Consider the following 18,414-nt stretch of genomic DNA (forward strand, 5'->3'; position numbering starts at 1 on the left):
AAAACAACGTTCTGTGAAAGTATACAAAAAAAGTAAACTATAGCATTAGAAAAATAAATAAGCGACGATTGAGCAAATGGTGTCACAGTTACACCCATTTTTTTTTTTTATTCTTAAAAAAAAAAAAAAAAAAAAAAAGGTGGCAACGAAGTTTGCACGCGAGGTGCTCGCATAGCATAGCACGCGCAGCAGCAGACGCTTCCTCTGCGCGGTGAGCCGTCAGTCGTTACCACATCTGAGATCTGCTGTTAATGAAAATTGCCGTCAGCTGTTAATAATGGCATCGTACTTCGATGAACACGACTGCGAGCCATTGGGCCCAGGCGAGCAACCAGACCACCTGCTTCATCTGGCAAGGTACAGCCACTTTGTACGCACCGATCGTAACGCGATGACTTGCAGAACTACGCAGGCCAGTACTTAAACTGCTGTATTTCTCTGTGTAGATTGCTAATTGATGGTGGATTCGGAGCCAGATTTGATATGGAGTACCATAGGTAAGCAAATCCCACTGTCATTAACGATATGCACGTCATGCACTGCAACGCGAACTGAAGAGTGTGTATTCTATCAGGATATTTCCCGACCAGCCGCACAAGCCGCCAGCGTCCAAGCAAGCAATTAAGTCGCTCAAACGGACGCCTATTGACGAAACAGGTAAGCAGGTTTAGTTTACATGCGGCATGTATTGCTACTTGGGACAAGAACACTATAGCTAATGAACGAAGTGTTCATATATAAGCAATAGAGAATGCTAACCGAATGGTCACTTACTATTCATTCTTGTAGCCTACGATACCGCACGTGCCACATTTCAGGATATTCATTTGGCTTCTATGTCAAGCAATAATACATTGCAGGGCGTCTGCTACACCCTGCCAGAAGTACATCTAGTTTGGCCGCAGTCCAAAATAGCCTGACAAGGTGCGTGTGAACATGATGTGCATATGCAATAGTTTATGGTACATACTACCTAGCTACGTATAAAATGGGCATATGGTCTAGCTGTGCAGCTAAATGAACTTAACGTAAACAACAGTGATTCGACCTCTGCTACATGGAATTACGTATTTCAGTGCACATGACTTATTTTTAATGAGTAACCTTGCTTGCATCATATCTTTTTGAATCAAGCATTTTCGCAATTTCAAATGAATACTGGTTGCTGAACAGCAGTGTTCATTGCATCTATACCTGATAACAATGTTTGTTCCAGGAAAAGTTTGTCATTTGCAGTGCTAGTCCTGTTCAACTTCATGTGATTGTATATTTAAAACAAGGAAAGCTAATCGGCATGCTATACAAAGAGATTTGTTTAATTTGTATGCATTGACATGCTTATTCATATACAACCTAATTTTTTTTAATAGTTGGAGCATATTTTAAAAATAACTGCCTGTGCCAGATAACACCGTTCTGCATTTTCCAGAATCCCCTTTTTTTTCCTTTTTTTTTTTTTCAGGTGGATTTGTTGGAGATAGACATTACCTGCGCAAGAAATAGCAACGTCCAGATATCTAATTAAAAAAGGTTATCCAGTTAGCTTTTTAATTATTCACATTAGGGCACATGTTACAATTGCAAAATTAGAACCAAGCATGTAGTGAAGTCATGTGTGTTTAGCAGAAATTCCAAGACTTGCACTGCTTTTGAGATATGTGTCCCCAAAATCTGCTAAAAATGCATTGGCATTAAAGCAAAGATCATGCTGAACGACTAGAGGGTGACTTTGTAAACTTAAATGGAACATTGGTGTATATTGTAGCCAGTGGCGCACCGACGGGGGGGGGGGGGGGGGGGGGGGATTCGGGGGTTGGAACCCCCCCCTGAGGCCAACTTAACCCCCCCTTTTGTTTAACCCCTTTTCTTTCCTTACGCATTTGAGTACTGCAACTAAGATGTCAGATGTGCAATCGTCTGCACACTCGCAAAAAGCGCATTTTTTTTACAATTTCCCGTGAAGGATTCGAAATTAGTGCTGTTTAGATGGTATTGGCAAATTGTCAACCCTGGCAGAGATCCTGGGTGCGCTACTGATTGTAGCACATTTTAACTTTCTCCCCTACCATAGAAAAAATTCAGACTTTATGAGGCCTTTTTTTGTCATTTTTTTTTTGTAAGAAAACTATTAAGTTAGAATATGTCATACAAGGCAATTAACCTAAATAAACATTCTTTAAAACATAAGTTTTGATTACTGATGCAAAATTTAATTTGTGAAACAATTTTTCCGAAAGTCTATATCAAACAAATAAAGGATCGAGAAAAATTCAGAATATGCAAAATGTTCCCCATTCTCTAAATGCAAAGCTCTGCAAAAATAAGAGCTCTAGCTCAAAAACGTCTTGAGCTATCATGAGTCAAGTCAACCCTTGTGGCTGATGTGCCATTAGGCAAAGCAGTTCCACAAGCGGGTGAAGCCCAGGGCCAGTATAATGTAAGGGTTCTATTCAATTCTCTTCCTTTTCGCGCAATGTCAGTGGTCCAAGCTGCATTCTACCTACATTATTACCACAATCGGCCAGTTATGGGTGGAGGGTGATAAGAAATTAGTAAAATCAAGCATAAGGAATCGCTATGTTATACCAGTCCAGGTAGACATTGCAATTTTTTCCAAGAAACATTTCTTTTGTGTTCTACTTGGTTGCTCTAGTAGCAGTTCCATCACATTTCCATTCTTGCGGGCTTGTGCTGCACGTCGAGAGGTCTTGGAGGGGCATGAACCATTAGTATGTACTCTGGTGTATGGGCTGTATTATTTAGCTAGCTGGACACAGCACGAGACCCGGGAGAGCTCGGGTACCTCGAAGTCTTGTTTGCAATGCTATTGAAATAAGACATAGGTATTTATGCATGCAATGTCAATACAGTGAAAAAAGAGCGTCTTCAACCAGCGGACGCACTTCTGCAGGATTTTATAGGATCTACGTAATAGAAACAACCACATGGAAATTAAGACAATAGTTTTCAAGCAACCCACTAAAAAGTGCAAGAACCCCAGCAGCTCAAGAACTAAATACCATGTGCCAACTATCCCAACAGCAAATTCTCAAAACAGGCCTCCACGCTCATCAGTCACCAGTGATCAGCTCTCAATGAGTGTGGTAGGGAAAGAGTTATACGGGTGTCACACGGCACACTTATGATCGCAATCGAGCCTAATGGGGATCAAATTTCTCTGTCGCGATTGGCACCGTTGCACAAGCTGTGAGAGGGAGCCAATCGTGGTCGAGAATTTTGATCTGGATTGGGCTCAATTGCAATCGAAAGTCGTCATGTGGGACACCAGTATTAGACAAATGCTTCAGAAGTGGTGCTAGTCCTCAGAAGTTTGCTAAGCAGACATGGCTTCCCTACTGATCGCATTTAATTTGGCAATTTAACATGTGTCCTGAACAGAATTAACAGAAATAAAAGTATATTTAATGAATCGCTAAATTGTCTACGTGGATGTTGCAATTTGTCAAGCAAGTAATGTCTGCCTCTTCCAGTAATCCACCTGAACAGGCTGCTGTATTTCCCACGCAATTTTTTTAAATCTATTCCAATTAAAAGTATATATTATACAGCTATAGGTTGGATTCAAATGCACATAGATTGCTTAACTGCACAGCCCTTTGATAGCATTAAAAATTATTTTAAATGCCAGGTCTTGACGACACCCTATCTACTTCACAAATGTCTGTAAACGTAAATATGCTTGTGCAGCGTTGCCACCTGTTACAAAGTCCCAGTTCCTCAGCACTGCACCCAGGTTAGAGCTGGTGGTGGTGGTGTGGTTCGACTCCTCTAGACAGGCCGCAACTTCTTGGTCAAATTATAGCTTGAAGTTGAGGACAATACACCCAGAAAAAAGAAGCCTACTTACCTATGCTAACGATACACCTATCTCCTAATCATTAAAACAGCTTTGCTGCAAGGTAATGTGTCAACATGGAGGTGGCTCGGCCATTATTTAAATCACCAGGTATGTGCCAAGCAGGGGGCTTCCGTGAATTGAAATCTGTCGGTGTGGCTCCCATGATGACATGTGCTAGTGCCAAGCACAAGCATGCACCATTTATAATCTCTCGTTTCTTGTCACCAGAGCACGGAGTAAGATAAACAGGAGCGCAGACTCCGCCGGCATGCAATGCATTCGCTCGGGACAAACCATGCAACGCGGACGCCGGGGGTCTAGCTCATGCCTTTGCTCTCTCCCTCCGCTCCTCCTCACGCTTTCACGAGTGCTTTCTCCTTTCCTTCGACTTATGTCATCGCGTAGCACTATCTGTCGAAGTGCGTAGAAACCACTCAACAGCTTCCTTCCATGTGCGCATGCGATGAGTGGCAGAGACCAGCGGCGCGGAACGGGCAGCGCGGCACCCATAGAGCGTGTCGTCTGCTAGAAACGCAGGCCCTCGGCAGTCTCAATTTGACAGCAATCAAACACAAAAAAATATGTGTGCACAAATAATAAAAGCGTAAACAAGCACACGGTACCGCTTTTGTACACGTATGCAAACATTTTTACATGTCTTTAGAGGAAACAGACGATAAATGATGCTGTACAAAAAGACACAACAGAAGTACTTGTTTTTCACTCCTTTACATCTGCGCGGAAGCGAAGGTGCGAAATTTTGGGCTTCCTTGCTTTGTTTACCATGTCAGCAGTATGTTTATTCATGCCTGACGGAACAAGGTATGTTGATACTTGTGCGTGAAGAGACTGAGCAACAGGATAGTGTTTTGTTCTCAGCTGTAAATCTGGGTATGGCAAAGGACGCGAGAAGTTTTCGCTCTTCGCAGCACCATCTGATCTTCAGCTACTGCACCAATGGAGACAAGAAATTCCTGAAAGTAAGCGAGCGCTTAAAGCAATGGACAAATTTTGTGCCCGACACTTCGAGAAGCACCTTATTTTTTATAGTTACTTCAGCGAGCACAAAGGCAATGTCCTACTAGATGTAAAGAAAGTGCCCCGACTTCGAAGCGGAGCCGTTCCTTCAATTTTTGAGGGAAGCCTGGCGCAGCTCAATGATGCTTAATGCCAGGAGGAACCAGAAGACGCCGATACGGAAGGACGGGAGCAGCTCAATTTGTCTACGACTAGACACAGTGCATGTGCCTTTCCTTGTCCAGAGACATGCCGTAATGTAAATTCTCAGCCTTGTCTTCGAGAAGATTCTCCCAGTTATGCAGGCACATAATCTGAGCTTCCCTTGCGAAATTCATAAGCAGGAAACACTGGCAGTAATTCCGCATTATTATGTTTTAATGAAAATGCAGCCATTTTGCTCGCAAGAGAACCGGGCGACACGAAACGCACCGCGAGAAACAAAGAAGCAAGCGAAGCATCTTGGCAATTGATGCGTGCTCAGATAAAGAGTGATAAACGTCAGTTTTGCATTAAAGGCTTCTTTTCGCTGTCGTCTGTCATTGCTTGAGACCACCCACACTACCGTTGTATCTCCTTACCATTTGCCTAGTTTTTTCTTTCGGCCTTGTTTCTGTAATTCTTTTTTCTGTTCCTGTGCTTTGTATAGTTCCATGTTGCCCACCTGACAAATGTCCTGCATTTGGCCTGTATAAAATAAATGAAATAAAATGATACACGACTTGTTTCTCCTGCTAACCTCACTCCTTGAACCACAAGAGCTATGCCAGCTATGCGCGCTATAGGCATCAGGGCATGAGCAGAGTAGACGACAAAACGGGTAGGCAAGCAGGCGCTGGTGCTATAGCAACTGTAGCAATGACAAAAAGACCAACAGACCCAAGCTTTTTTTTTTTTTTTTTGCTGGGCCTGCCCGCGCCTTCTGCTGTTTCGGTTGGTTGGGCCCGCCTCTCTGCTCCAGTTTTTCCTAATCCGTAGCGCCATCTGGCGAACACGCTGTGAAGCAGGAGCCGGCGTTTCAGAATGTGTCCCTTCCAGAGGGGCAGAGTCGGCGCTCCTCTCTCATCTTACTCCGTGCACCAGAGCCACTATCAAATGCGCAAAACAGCCATGTGTAAAAGCATGCTCAACAATTACACAAAGGGCTTGTCATGGTAGCAGTACTTTCATATCACCTTTTCACTTGGCATGCAAGGAACATGTTATGTGTACGATTGAGTGAAGTGACTAAATGTTTGTGCAGGAAAAAAATGCCCCGTTTGCTTGAAGGAGTTTGGCCATGAAGAAGTTGTGACGGAGCTGCCCTGCTGCCACTACTTCCACGATGATTGCATACTCCCATGGCTGAAATTGGTCTGTATATAAACTGTACAACAAACATGACTCCCAGTGGATACATCAACAAAGGGACAGCAAGAATGACAAAAGACAGCGCTTGTCTTTCGTCATTCTTGCTGTCCCTTTGTCTGTGTATGCGCTGCAAGTCATGTTTGCAATGGAATACCAACTAGCCCGTACCCGAATCCTGCTTCTGTACAACACAGCTAGGTTAACTTATTTCACAGCATGCCAGTGAAAATATGACACTAATGCCGACAGTCATAGGCATTGACCTGCTTATTTTTGGTATCGCCCACTCTTGGTAAATGTGACATTCTAATCAAAACGGCTAGCGAGTGTATTCTCAGTTGGGCACTTGCGAGAATACTTTAACCTCCAGCATGACAGCCCACTGGAGCAATGGCCATCTTGTAAAATATACTTAAGAACCCCGGGATGTGAAAATTCCGCCAAGATAGTAGTATTCCTGTAGCCACATCCACTTACTTAGCCAATTAATGTGCATTGAAGTGCAATCTCCAATTTTGGGATGCTCTTCTTTATATTTGCCTGTAAGGTTAACTTTCTAGATTGATTTCTAGATAAAATAGATTGATTTGATCTGAAAGTGATACCCCTAAAGGTTATATATTCAGAATATGGCCACAGAACGCAAGGCCACAATTTTTTGCTGCTGGCTGAAATGGTATTTCGAAGACACTTTTGAGAAGGAAAACTCGGACAGGAACAAATTTACATGTTGTGGATAGAAGCCTGTATATTGATTCCACACAAGAAAAGTGATTGAGCACATTTCAAAGCACAACACTGCCAACAGCTCATCTTGGTCTCGTTGGAAAGCGCATTTCTCCGTCTTCAAATTTGCCGCTTCAGCTATCTCCTCCATACAGAAACGAGCACACAAAAAGCCAATGATTGAAGGTCTCGCCGGAGCCACCGATTGGCCGCGCCCGCCACGTGACTCCAGCGCGGTTCGCCATTGGTCCGGTGCTCGCTCCGCGACGGCGTCGTCTGCTCCGCTTGTTGCGGTCTCCTCGCGAGCTCCGGACAGTTTCCGTAATCTCGACGAGTGTTAAAGCGGGCGCTATGCGGACATCGCAGTAGCGTGGCCGATCCCGCTTTTTGTGGACGTCTCAGACCCGCGGCTAGGCAATCCGAGCATCGGTGACGCGGACTTCGCGACCAAGCTTCGGGCACGGAATCCTCGGACACGAGGCTAAGCCTTTCGCGCGTAGGCGCCTCCGACTCGGCGATCAAGCACATCGCGCGCGGACTTCTCGGATCCTTGCCTAAGCATTTCGTGCATCGGCGCCTCCGACTGCGCAACTAAGCACATCGAGCGTCGACTCCTCGAGCCCGCGGCTACGCATTTCGCGCGTCGGCACATCGCTCATCGAGAGTCGACACCTCGGACCCGCGGCTAGGCACTTCGCGCGTCGGCATCGCGAGCGTCGACTCCCCGAGCCCGCGGCCAGGCAATTTCGCGCGTCGGCACCTCGGACTGCGCGGCTAATCTAATCGAGCGTCGACTCCTCGAGCCCGCGGCTAGGCATTTCGCGCGTCGGCACATCGCTCATCGAGTGTCGACTCCTCGGACCCGCGGCTAGGCACTTCGCGCATCGGCACCTCGAGCGTCGACTCCTCGAGCCCGCGGCCAGACATTTCGCGCGTCGGCACCCCGGACTGCGAGATTGAGCTCACCGAGCGTCTATTCTTTGGACCCGCGACCAGGCATTTCGCACATCGGCACCTCAGACCCGCGACTTAGCACATCGCGCGCCGACTCTATTATCGTATTGCCACGATATCTCGTACCAATACCTATCATACCACCCCTTCATAAAAAGAACCTCATCATGAGCTCTGTTCACTAGGCCACTTGGGCTGGCACAGACACCTGGCTGCAGAAGTGAGGCATCATACAAAAGTACAGGCTGGGAAGCACCTAGCAGCTGCATTGCTGCCTATCTATCAGTGGCTCTCCTAACATCCATAGCCATTGTCAATGGAAGATGATCCAAAAATTCAGTAACATGGTCGATTCTACCAAAAGAAAACAATGCCTCACTGACTGTACTAGAGACTGCTATCAATGAGGCAGTCTGCAGGTACAACACTAGAACTACTGTATATTTATGCCCACATAGTTCTGCACCTCACTTGGTTTGAAACCCAGACACCATGCTCTTTGTAGAGCAGCAGTAAAGAATGCCATACAAACATGAAAAACACAGAACAAAGGCACAGCAGACCAGAGGCCACATGTCCAAGAAGCCCCACATCACAAAACACATCAAAGATTACAAATTTGGTGCATTTTAGAGACCTGAAGAGAAGGGGAAACTTTGAGAGCCATTTTCTCAAAACTGTTTTTTCGCCTTTCTGCTCAGTTTCTGGAGCTGATTTCTTCGTTACCGTTTGGCCTATTTTGATTCTGTTTTTTTTGTCAGGTTCCTTGGACTACAGTGCAGGTCGAGACAGTCTCGCATTTCTATCTTGACTTTTTATAAATTTATGGTGTGGCTATTCGTTCACTCGGAAAGTGTGCTTGGTGCGAAGGTAACTTCAAAAATGACTATCTAAAAAATTTGTGTTGCGAAAAAAAAAAAGTAAGACTGTCACGACCTCCAGCACGCATTGAGCTATGCATTCAATACTCAACGAGCCTTCCATCATGTTTTTTAAGCTCCCCAGGCCCTCCAGAAAGTTCAAGATAGAAAAATTCTGCTCAACAAAATGTTCTCAAGGTATCACTCTGAAACTTTTGTGGAAGTATCAGGGAGACATTCTAAACATTTGTGCCAACTTTCATCAAAATCCATCTAACATTTTCCTCCGCCTTCATTCCATGCTTTATTTGCTTCATCATAAACAAGCTTTAATGACATCATATTGGGCTTTGTAAATACCCACTCCCCTACACATTCCCTATCTACAGTGACTGTTAGCTTCTGTGGTATACACTCGAACCTCGTTATAATGAAACAGAATACAGTGCAGTCCAATTATAACAATACCACATATATTGGTTATAACGATGAGTCAACATAAGAGTATCAACATGCATTAGGGCTATGAGAAGAAAAAAACATGATGTGTTTTCACCGCATATCGCATATAACCATGCAAATTTTGCTTCTGGGCAGTGTTTTTCATGCAGAATAACCGCGAAATTTGCGTTCCTAAGTTGCCCATAACAGAGACTGGGCGAAAAGTTTTCCTACGCGAGTTCGTACCTTCTGCCATTACCACGCAGCGCGTCCCACCCACGCGCCCCCAAGTGCAGATAGTGCTGCCTCTTGCTGCAAAGAGATCTCCGACGGGGGCAATCGTCGCGACAGACGGTGGCGTTGTCCGACGGAGGCGACAACAGCAGCAGCATTGACGACAAGATTGACAATGGCCAGTCTTTCACGACGACTCTGATGTTCATGCCAAGTGCACTGTCGTCGATGGAGTACGCTCATTGATTTCATGCATGCTAAATTATAGCCGCCAGTGTCCACCGCGGTTGTGAACCTGAAACTTCCGCGAAAGCAAATTAAGATTTCAGACTATTTCAGCGCGCCTAGCAATTGAAATGCTATTTAGAGGTATAAATAAACGTTTTATTTTTCACAGCCTACTTTCGACAACGTCGATTTTTTTCGCAAGTGACAAATTTGGCTTTGGGACTACAAAGGTATAGTTGGCAGCTTTTTCTTTTTTTATGCGGCAGTCCAGATATAGCGATGATCGGTTATAACGATCGGAGTTTTCGTTCTTGATATTGTTATAAGTGGATTGCACTGTATAGTAAATTACGTTCCCCTTGAAATCCATATTGTTACGCGAAGAGTCGGGAGGTGGTCACGGGCAATTGCCCTTGCAAGGGCAGCGCAGGCGATAGCATCAAGTGCATATTCAGTGGTCGGTGCCGCATGAACAGGGAGGGTTGTGTTGAGGGGCAGTGCTGGTTCTCGGCCGAACTGAAGGAAAAATGGGGAATAACCGGCTGTGTCGTGGCGCGAGGTCCCAGTTAGTGTGGTCTGAAGAGACATACTTTGGGAGCATGTCTGTGAGAGTGCGATTCAGACGCTCCGCGAGGCTATTTGTTTGCGGATGGTATGACGTGGATAGCTTGTACCTCGTTGCACAGGACTGCAGGATGTCTGCAATGGCTTCTGATAGGAATGTCCGGCCACGGTGTGCGAAAAGTCGTGGAGCTCCACGTAATATAATCACGGCGCGTAGAAGAAAATCGCTGACATCTGTGGCGCAGCTTGTAGCTTCACCCTGGTGATAGCGTAGCGCATGGCGTAATCCGTGGTCACAGCAATCCACCCGTTCCCAGAGGTAGATAGAGGAAAAGGGTCAAGTAAGTCCAAACCAACCCGAAAGAATGGCTCCATGGCAGGAATGTCGAGTTGTTGAAGGTACCTGGCAGAGAGCGTCGATGGTGTCTTGCGTCGATGACATTTCTCACACGCTGCTACGTATCTTCGAACGGAGCGAGCAAGCCCTGGCCAAAAGAAGTGTCGGCGGATCCGACCGTAGGTATGTGACACACCGAGGTGACCGGCAGTGGGAAGGTCGTGAAGAACAGCCGATCGAAGAGAACTGTCGGCAAGTGACGATTCCAGGCGGTCAATGATGATATGCAAGGACAGGTCACGGCGCTGCTCGTCGGTGACATGGAGCAGTTGGAAAACAGAGGGTTCGGGGGAAAACAAAGTTCAAGAAGGCACCTGGACTCAGTACACGTTGCGCTTTTGTATATTTTTTTTCTTTCCAGCACGCTCAGACCGCCATTCTCGATCTGTGCGACGAAAGTGTTGTACGCACAGACGGATCAAACGCGTTAGGGAACAGAACTTCGTTGTGATGGTGTGCTGCACACTTCATAATGCGCCGTCTCGCATCGTCTCTTTGCTGCATCTAAAACGGCATTATTAAAGACAGTTACTGACTGACGAAGCAAAATCGCACTTCAAAAATTGCCCCGCAGGACACGATCGAAGTTTCCCGCGTATTTAGATAGCGCGTTAGCTGTCGTCTGCTACGGCAGGTCCAACGTAGGCGGCATCACTGGCACGATCGCGCCTCGATCATGCTGGCCGCGCCAAGCGCGACAGTGGAACGGAGGAGGAGGGAAGTGGTTGGCACTACTTTTTATATTGTTTTAATGCAAAACAGGTGTCTTATTTTTAACCAAACATTAAAGTCTGCAACTATGCTAGTGTTAAATGCTGGAGTACACAAAGCATCTATTAAAGTTAAGACATCTGCTCTCCTCTATATGAGCATGCACCACAGTAAAGATTGGTATCAGTCCAGTGCTCATTCTGCGAGCTCCCAATGTCCACAGCACTCGTTAACCATAGCGCATTGTGCCTTCAATACCAGACAGTCCAGTCCACACATTTATGAAGTGTTGAAGAGCCCCTCCCTTTCAGTGATCCTCGCCAGAATGCTACTGCACAGAACACTCGGCAATCTTGACTTAGCTATATAATGTGTTCCATCACCGTGCAGGTGAACACTTGTCCAGTGTGTCGGCACGAGCTGCCCACAGATGACCCGAACTACGAGGAACTTAAAGCCCAAAAGGCAAGTACATAACTTTTTTTTAACTGCCTACAGCAAAAGTATTTAAGGCAAGGGCATACAAGGAATTAGTTCACAGTGGATAAGAGCTAGAGTAATTAAATGAAACCCAAATTTTGCCCATTGGAAAGACAATTATGTGTACAAGAGGCCCAAGTGTACAACTACTTTTGCCTCCGCGACGCCCCAATGCAGGGGGCCGTCAACATCACGCGGTGTAAATGTGCAACTCTAAGTGAAGGGGACACTACATTACAATTAAAGAGCAAGAAGCAAAACCCCAGCCTTTAAACCTTGGCCAACATTTCCGAACATTGTTAAAATTTTGTTACCAACTTGCATGTAGTTTGGTTAGTCACTGTGCCATTACTTTTCAGAAGGCTATGAAGGTGGAATTTCCTCACCCCTGTACCCTAAGGAGCTAATATTTGCATGCTGCCAGTTGCTGCAGCAAATGCACTTTGAAATACTAATAAAGTTAGTTCACTACCGTGCCAATTACTGTGTGGCTATTCCCAATTTTCAGCACCTGAAGGACACAAATCTGTCCTTCATGCATTCCTCATCACAGCAGCCAGTTCTAGATGCACACAATGTCAGCCATGACCAACAATTACAAATTGACCATGAATCTGCATTTACTAGGGCAGCGTAATAACCCTCATGGGAACAATGCTACTTCACAGCAGTATTCACCAAGCAAAGGACGAACATGGTTAAAGCCATCAAGCTGGCAAGGCATCCAGATTTAACAGCTTACTACGTTCTTAGTTATATTCTTGGAAACAGGCCTACTTTGTTCAGAACAGATAATGGTCAAAGTGCTTTAGTCTATGCCTCTCGCCTGTGGGGGCTTGTAGCCATATCCAAGGGCAACTTTCTCGAGCTACTTTTGCATGGTGCCGTAGAGTTCATGGCACTTCACAAAAACTGCAAGCTTTGGCACAAGAGAAACCGTATGTTGCTACAACCCCAAGCGATCACTCCGACCACCACTCTAGGGGTGCGATCGTGCAAACAGCTCGCTTTTCCGTTCCTTCGCTTGCCCTCTCTGTATTGGGCAAAATTGAGATTGCGTCAGCGGGGCGGTGCCGCTTATTTCCCACTTTGAGACCTAGCAGTCAAACCGAACATGCGGAAAGCGAGCTGTTTGCGCAATTGCAGCCCTGTTCTATACAAGTCCCAGTAAGGGACAGGTCAGACTTCTGGGCCTAAGGAATGAAGCTCTAGCAGAGAAGTTTTGCAATATGCACACAACAGTTTCTGTGCTGAATTCCAATTCTAATTTCATATAGAGCTGTCAAACATTTCAGTTCCAAATTCTGGGGTTGTGCCCAGAAAAAGTGCCAAGCAAAATGCCTCTGCAAAACTTCGTACATTAACCTTCATTGAGCTAGTTAAATGCAACTGTCAGTATGGCAGATATGTTCTGACCCAATTTATGTAATAATGCCAGTGCAGTCAGATGAAGGAACTGTAAAGAGTGATCACTTAAAACAGCCTTGGTAGTTCATATTTTAAAAGCAGTGTGCAGTAGCTCAGTGGCCATTGTAGAGAAACTTTACTGTCAGTATGGCAGAAATGTTCAGACAGCTATCACAGATGAAGCTGTAGAGTTGTCACTAAAAACAGCCTTAGTAGCAGTTTCCCCTACATATTTTTAAGCGCAATTCAATGGCCATCGTCGAGACTTGACAGTATGGCAGAAATGTCCATACCCAATTTGCCAGTGGACGTATGACCTGTAGAGTTGTCACTTAAAACAGCCTTAGTGTTTAAGTGTGCGATTCAGAGGCTATTGTAGAGACTAGTGTCAGTATGGCAGAAATGTCCAGACTTAATTTGCCAGTACAACAGATGAACTGCAGAGTAGTCACTTAAAACAGCTATGACCTGTAGAGTTGTCACTTAAAACAGCCTTAGTGTTTAAGTGTGCGATTTAGAGGCCATTTGGCAGTATGGCACTTAATTTGCCAGTACAATAGATGAACTGTAGAGTAGTCACTTAAAACAGCCTTAATAGTTTCCCTGCATGTTTTAAGAGCAGTGTACAGTTCAGTGGCCATAGTAGAGAAACCTTGTGACATTGTTTTCATTTCAGGATGAACCAACCAAACCAGAACCAAGCAAACCCTAACCCAGAGTTAAATCCGTAAGAGCCTCAGTTGCAGCAGGTTTTGCTGCAGGATTAATGCATGCAATAAATTAGGGACCGCTGGTATCCGACGTGCCTTGAAGCAACAGGGCCCACACGCAATGGAAAAGTGCGACCAGTGAAACACACAGCATGGCAGTAGAACACACAACAATTGTGGTCTAGTCAGCTAAGTGGGGACACGCAGGGCAAATATGCCAAGTGTGGGAGCTCGTATCAAGGCACATCGAACAGAGGCACTTAACCAGCAGCCCTGCATTTACTTTTCACTAATGTACTGCTTCTTTCCTTTGCAGGAACGAATGAAGCAGCGCCAACAGGCCATTGAAGAACTCCACAACTCCATGTTTGGATGACTAAATCAGCTTTTACTGGAACAGTGAAAAGAAATGCGTCCTATGTACAGATCAGTGGTTTGTTGTTTTCCTTGATGAAGGGGGGAGGCAGAACACTGAACATGACAGGAGGGAAATGATGCTAGCAGTACCGCTCTTAAAAACAAAATCTGTCCATGTTTGCTTCTTGCATGGAGATGTGAGGGGGGTATATGAGGAGGCAGCACAATGGGAAGTCCAGTCATCACGTTTTACACGCTCCCCTTAACGACTGTAGGGGTGGTAGCCTCCACCACCGGCGCCACCTCCCCCACCGCGGCGCGTCTTGTTGTAGTTACTCTGTTGTTGGCCTGCAAACAACAGAAAGTAAGATTAAGGAGAACGCGGGGCCACCACGCCTAGAACAAATTGCCTAGCAATAACCCCGTCAACTGCCGATGCGCGTTGGCCCCAACAGCGTTACGTAGCGTTAGGGAGCAAAGAACACTGACTACATTCCACTAGCAGGCTAAGAAAATAACCCGGCTGTCAACTGCCGATGCGCATTAACACTGGCCCCAACAGCGTTAAAGTAGCGTTAGGGAGCAAAGAACACTGACTACACCACAAGTTGCTTGTGCACTGCTACCATCACCGCCACCATAAAAAAAAGGCACAAGTGCCAGCTCTGGGAAGAAACAACAAGGGTGGCTACATTTATTCAACTACACAGCGATAAAAGAAACAAGCAACTTGGCGGCAACAATAGCAAATATACAGTCTCATCTGGCAAACCCCCAGCTACCTACCGTATCCGCTTCCGTAACCCCCCTGGCCGCCGCCATAGTTCCACCCGGAGTAGTCGTAGCCTCCGCCATAGCCACTGCCATAGTCGTAGTTACCATAGCCACCACCGTATCCTTGGCCATAGCCGCCACCATAACCCTGGCCATAGCCGCCGCCGCCGCCGTAGCCGCCACCTCCATAGCCTCCTTGGTTGCCCCAGCCCTGGTTCTGGTAGCCTGCAAACATTTTTTTTTAATACAGAATCAATCAAATGTAATAGTTTTAAACCACAAGAAATGGGGAGTGGCCCAGCTTACCTCCTCCCCGTCCACGGCCGCCTCTGCCTCCACGTCCACCGCGTCCGCCAGCTGCAAAGCCGCCGCCGCCGCCGCCACCCCATCCACCACGCATACCTCGGGCATCGGGCTTGGGAGTTGCCTTCTTGATGTCGCACTCTTTGTTGCCAATCTTTTGCTTCGGCTCCCGGCAGACCAGCTCTACGGAGTCTTCTCGCTCGAATGTCACAAAAGCGAACTGGCGCCTCTGGTTCTTTGCCTTGTCAAATGGCAGCTCCACATTTTCCACCTAAAAATTAATCGAAATGCTTAGAACAGTCGAAAACACTGCACAACACTTGCAACATGAAGCACCATTCAAACTTGAGGCCCAGTTTGAATAGACGCTATCATATCGGCAGCAACCAAATAATGCATATTGTTGACCGACCTGGCACACCGTGTAGCCGCAATTACGGTACACATTCGCGTCTAAATTGAAAATGCTTTTCCACGTGGAAGACGGTGGATGTTACAAACGCGCGCACGCGCTGAGAGCGAATCCAATGCAGTAACATCTAACCGCAACGACTCCCGAGGCACACACGACAATTACTCCAATAAAACAGGCAAACAAAGTTTGTCCCACTCTTTGCCTAGCCTTTCAACGGATCGGTACTTTTGCACTACTCACAGGACCGAACTTCTCGAAGTACGCCTTGATATCAGCCTCTGGCATGTCAGACTCCAATCCACCAACAAATATCTTTTTGATCCCGGGACGCGCCTTCGCAGGCTTGGGGTCGATTTGCTTGCCCTTCACAGTGTGTGGTGTTGCTTTGAGCACCTGCATATTGAAAAGAATTAACATCCACCCACGCTCTAACGCAGATAAAAAAGGAAGTCGATAACTTACAGCTTCAATAGCGTCCTTAGCATTGAATGTGACAAAACCAAAGCCTCGGGATTTGCCTGTCGTGGGGTCTGTCTTGATGTTGACATCAACGACAACGCCGAACTTCGAAAAGTATTCCCGAAGATCCTCTGCAAATACAATTCCAACAATAAAGTGACATTCAAGAAATGACAGCGAAGAAGTGACAGTATGTATCGCCGCTGGCTGGCACTTACTGTTATCAGTGTCCCAGCTTATGCCACCAACAAAGAGTTTCCTAGAAGAGAAATCGAGATTGATATTTTAACACGATTGCCGGCTCACAGGGGGCGACATATCACTGAGGAAAAGGCGTCTACTTACGTTACCTTTACATTACACTTTGCAGAGCGCACACAAGCCATACATAACACTTTCTTTTTACAGAGTGCAGACTTTTACAGCAACAAATGAAGCTTACAAATGGCAGCAACTGCAAATCGAGACACTTTGAGAGAATGGCATTCCAGTTAGTATATGGTCGCTGCAATTGAGGCTTTACTCTTCTTTATCTTGCTTAGAGGTAATGACGAGCTACTTCGGCAAATCCTCCATGTGGGAGAGAAGGGGAGAGAAAAAGCATTTGGCGCTCAACTAGAGGCGCTTGAAGTCATCGAAGGTGTAGCACAGATTACATTGCTTAGTTTGGAGAAACTCAGCAAATGTACCATTGTGCCAGCGCTGCGCATCAAGTTCCTGGTGTGATGAGCTGGGCACACCTGTCGGAAATGAAAGCAGCGTTAACATCCATCGACATGGGCGACACAGCGCGAGCCCTACACCGTAGACACGGGCCCCCGCGCTCCGGCCGATTTAGGAGCGTTACGTTAACACTACTCGGGGACACCTCCAGATAGCAGCACCGATTATCTGTAAAGAATCCATTAAATTTAACACTATATGTTAATTCAGAGCATACAGAGATCAACAGTAGCAAGGCTCCAGAAAACGCGCATGCATCAAAGCGTCACAGTACACTTAAGGCAATGGGCGGGAATGCCGATCGATACCGGCTACATTAGCCAAAGAAGAAATATACGCGACACATAGTACTAATAAAATACTCTGCAAACCATGTTCGTAGCACCAAGAACCGTCGACAGGGCAGGCTCTGGGGCACCGATGGCAATGAGGGCTGAAGGATTACCGAGGATTGAGACAAAATGGCGCTAACGCTCAAGAGGGAACAAAGGGGGCGACCGACGCCATGTATGACAAGCGCAAATAACACACGGAACTACAGCGTACTAGGGCACACGAAAAATCACAGAAAACATTCTTAACATCAAAAGTAACTCGGCAAACATTTAAGCATTAAAATGAGCACTCATTTGCCACAGCAAGATATTTACCTTTCGTCCTCATTAGTCTTCGCGTCGGAGCCATTTTGGGCGGCTTCGTTTGTCTGAGCATTCGCTTCGCCCTCTTGCTGGTACTGACCGTCTGTGAACTGGCCATCGTTATACTCGCCGTACTGTCCATCGGCCGAAAAATCTCCCTCACCGTAGTTACCTTGCTGATCTCCGTCCGCCATTTTGAGCTAACTAGCTACACACACGTTCTCGACGACGACCGCACGGTAGAGAAGTCTCGCCCTGCTCCGTCTTCGGTTATATACCAGCTGGTCATGTGACATCAGCGAGGCCGCTCATTGGCTCAATTACTTGGCGTCCCGGTCTTTTAATTTTTTTGTTTTTTCTGTGCGGCGTGAAAAGTCAGTTTGAAATTCGCTCATAAAAATTTGTTTGAATTATGAAGGTGAATGAACGATGAAAATTAAATATTTAGGATTTAACTGGCAGTAGTAAAAGTTTTCGAAATATCAGGTTTATTAGTTGCCAGACCACGGTGAATCATGTTGTGATAAGCCGGGCATTGACAGGGGCACGGAAAGTCGTATGAAGTTTGAAATTCTAAAAATCTTGCTGTGAAGGCATTTGATGTGTAACGCATTACTTTCGACTTGAGTGGAAAATAGAATAAACACAGTGCTGCGCTCACAGTGCGATCAAGTGGGCCGCGTTCAGCTGCCGACCCGTAGGCTGTATATATACATTTTCTTTTTCTTTTTTATGGGGGAGCACATCGCCCCGTTCGAAACATTTCTTTTTGTCTCTCTGCATGCATATTTTTCTAACCATCGTACA

General features: G+C 46.1%; 2 protein-coding genes across 3 annotated transcripts; one reads left to right on the top strand and one right to left on the bottom strand.

The window, feature by feature from the left end:
* Positions 1–129: 129 nt before the first annotated feature.
* Positions 130–14,363, top strand: LOC119436644 (E3 ubiquitin-protein ligase RNF181). Its single transcript, XM_037703579.2, has 6 exons — positions 130–357; positions 447–497; positions 575–657; positions 6,120–6,229; positions 11,732–11,806; positions 14,255–14,363. The coding sequence occupies exons 1-6, from the start codon at positions 278–280 to the stop codon at positions 14,312–14,314; spliced, it is 459 nt and encodes a 152-aa protein (XP_037559507.1). The 5' UTR covers positions 130–277; the 3' UTR covers positions 14,315–14,363.
* LOC119436643 (RNA-binding protein squid) lies at positions 14,306–17,868 on the bottom strand. 2 transcript variants are annotated; one of them, XM_037703578.2, is made up of 7 exons: positions 17,620–17,868; positions 16,465–16,505; positions 16,250–16,377; positions 16,028–16,180; positions 15,376–15,643; positions 15,175–15,294; positions 14,306–14,643 (listed from the first exon to the last, which is right to left on the bottom strand). In XM_037703578.2, exons 1-7 carry the CDS (start codon positions 17,799–17,801, stop codon positions 14,558–14,560), a joined length of 978 nt encoding a protein of 325 aa, XP_037559506.1. In that variant the 5' UTR covers positions 17,802–17,868; the 3' UTR covers positions 14,306–14,557. The 2 variants fall into 2 exon arrangements, with proteins under 2 accessions (XP_037559506.1, XP_037559505.1); XM_037703577.2 differs by having other exon boundaries at positions 15,082–15,294; positions 17,620–17,867.
* Positions 17,869–18,414: the final 546 nt, after the last annotated feature.

This window comes from Dermacentor silvarum, chromosome 1, assembly GCF_013339745.2.
Source record: "Dermacentor silvarum isolate Dsil-2018 chromosome 1, BIME_Dsil_1.4, whole genome shotgun sequence".
In the NCBI taxonomy this organism is placed as follows: Eukaryota; Metazoa; Arthropoda; class Arachnida; order Ixodida; family Ixodidae; genus Dermacentor; species Dermacentor silvarum.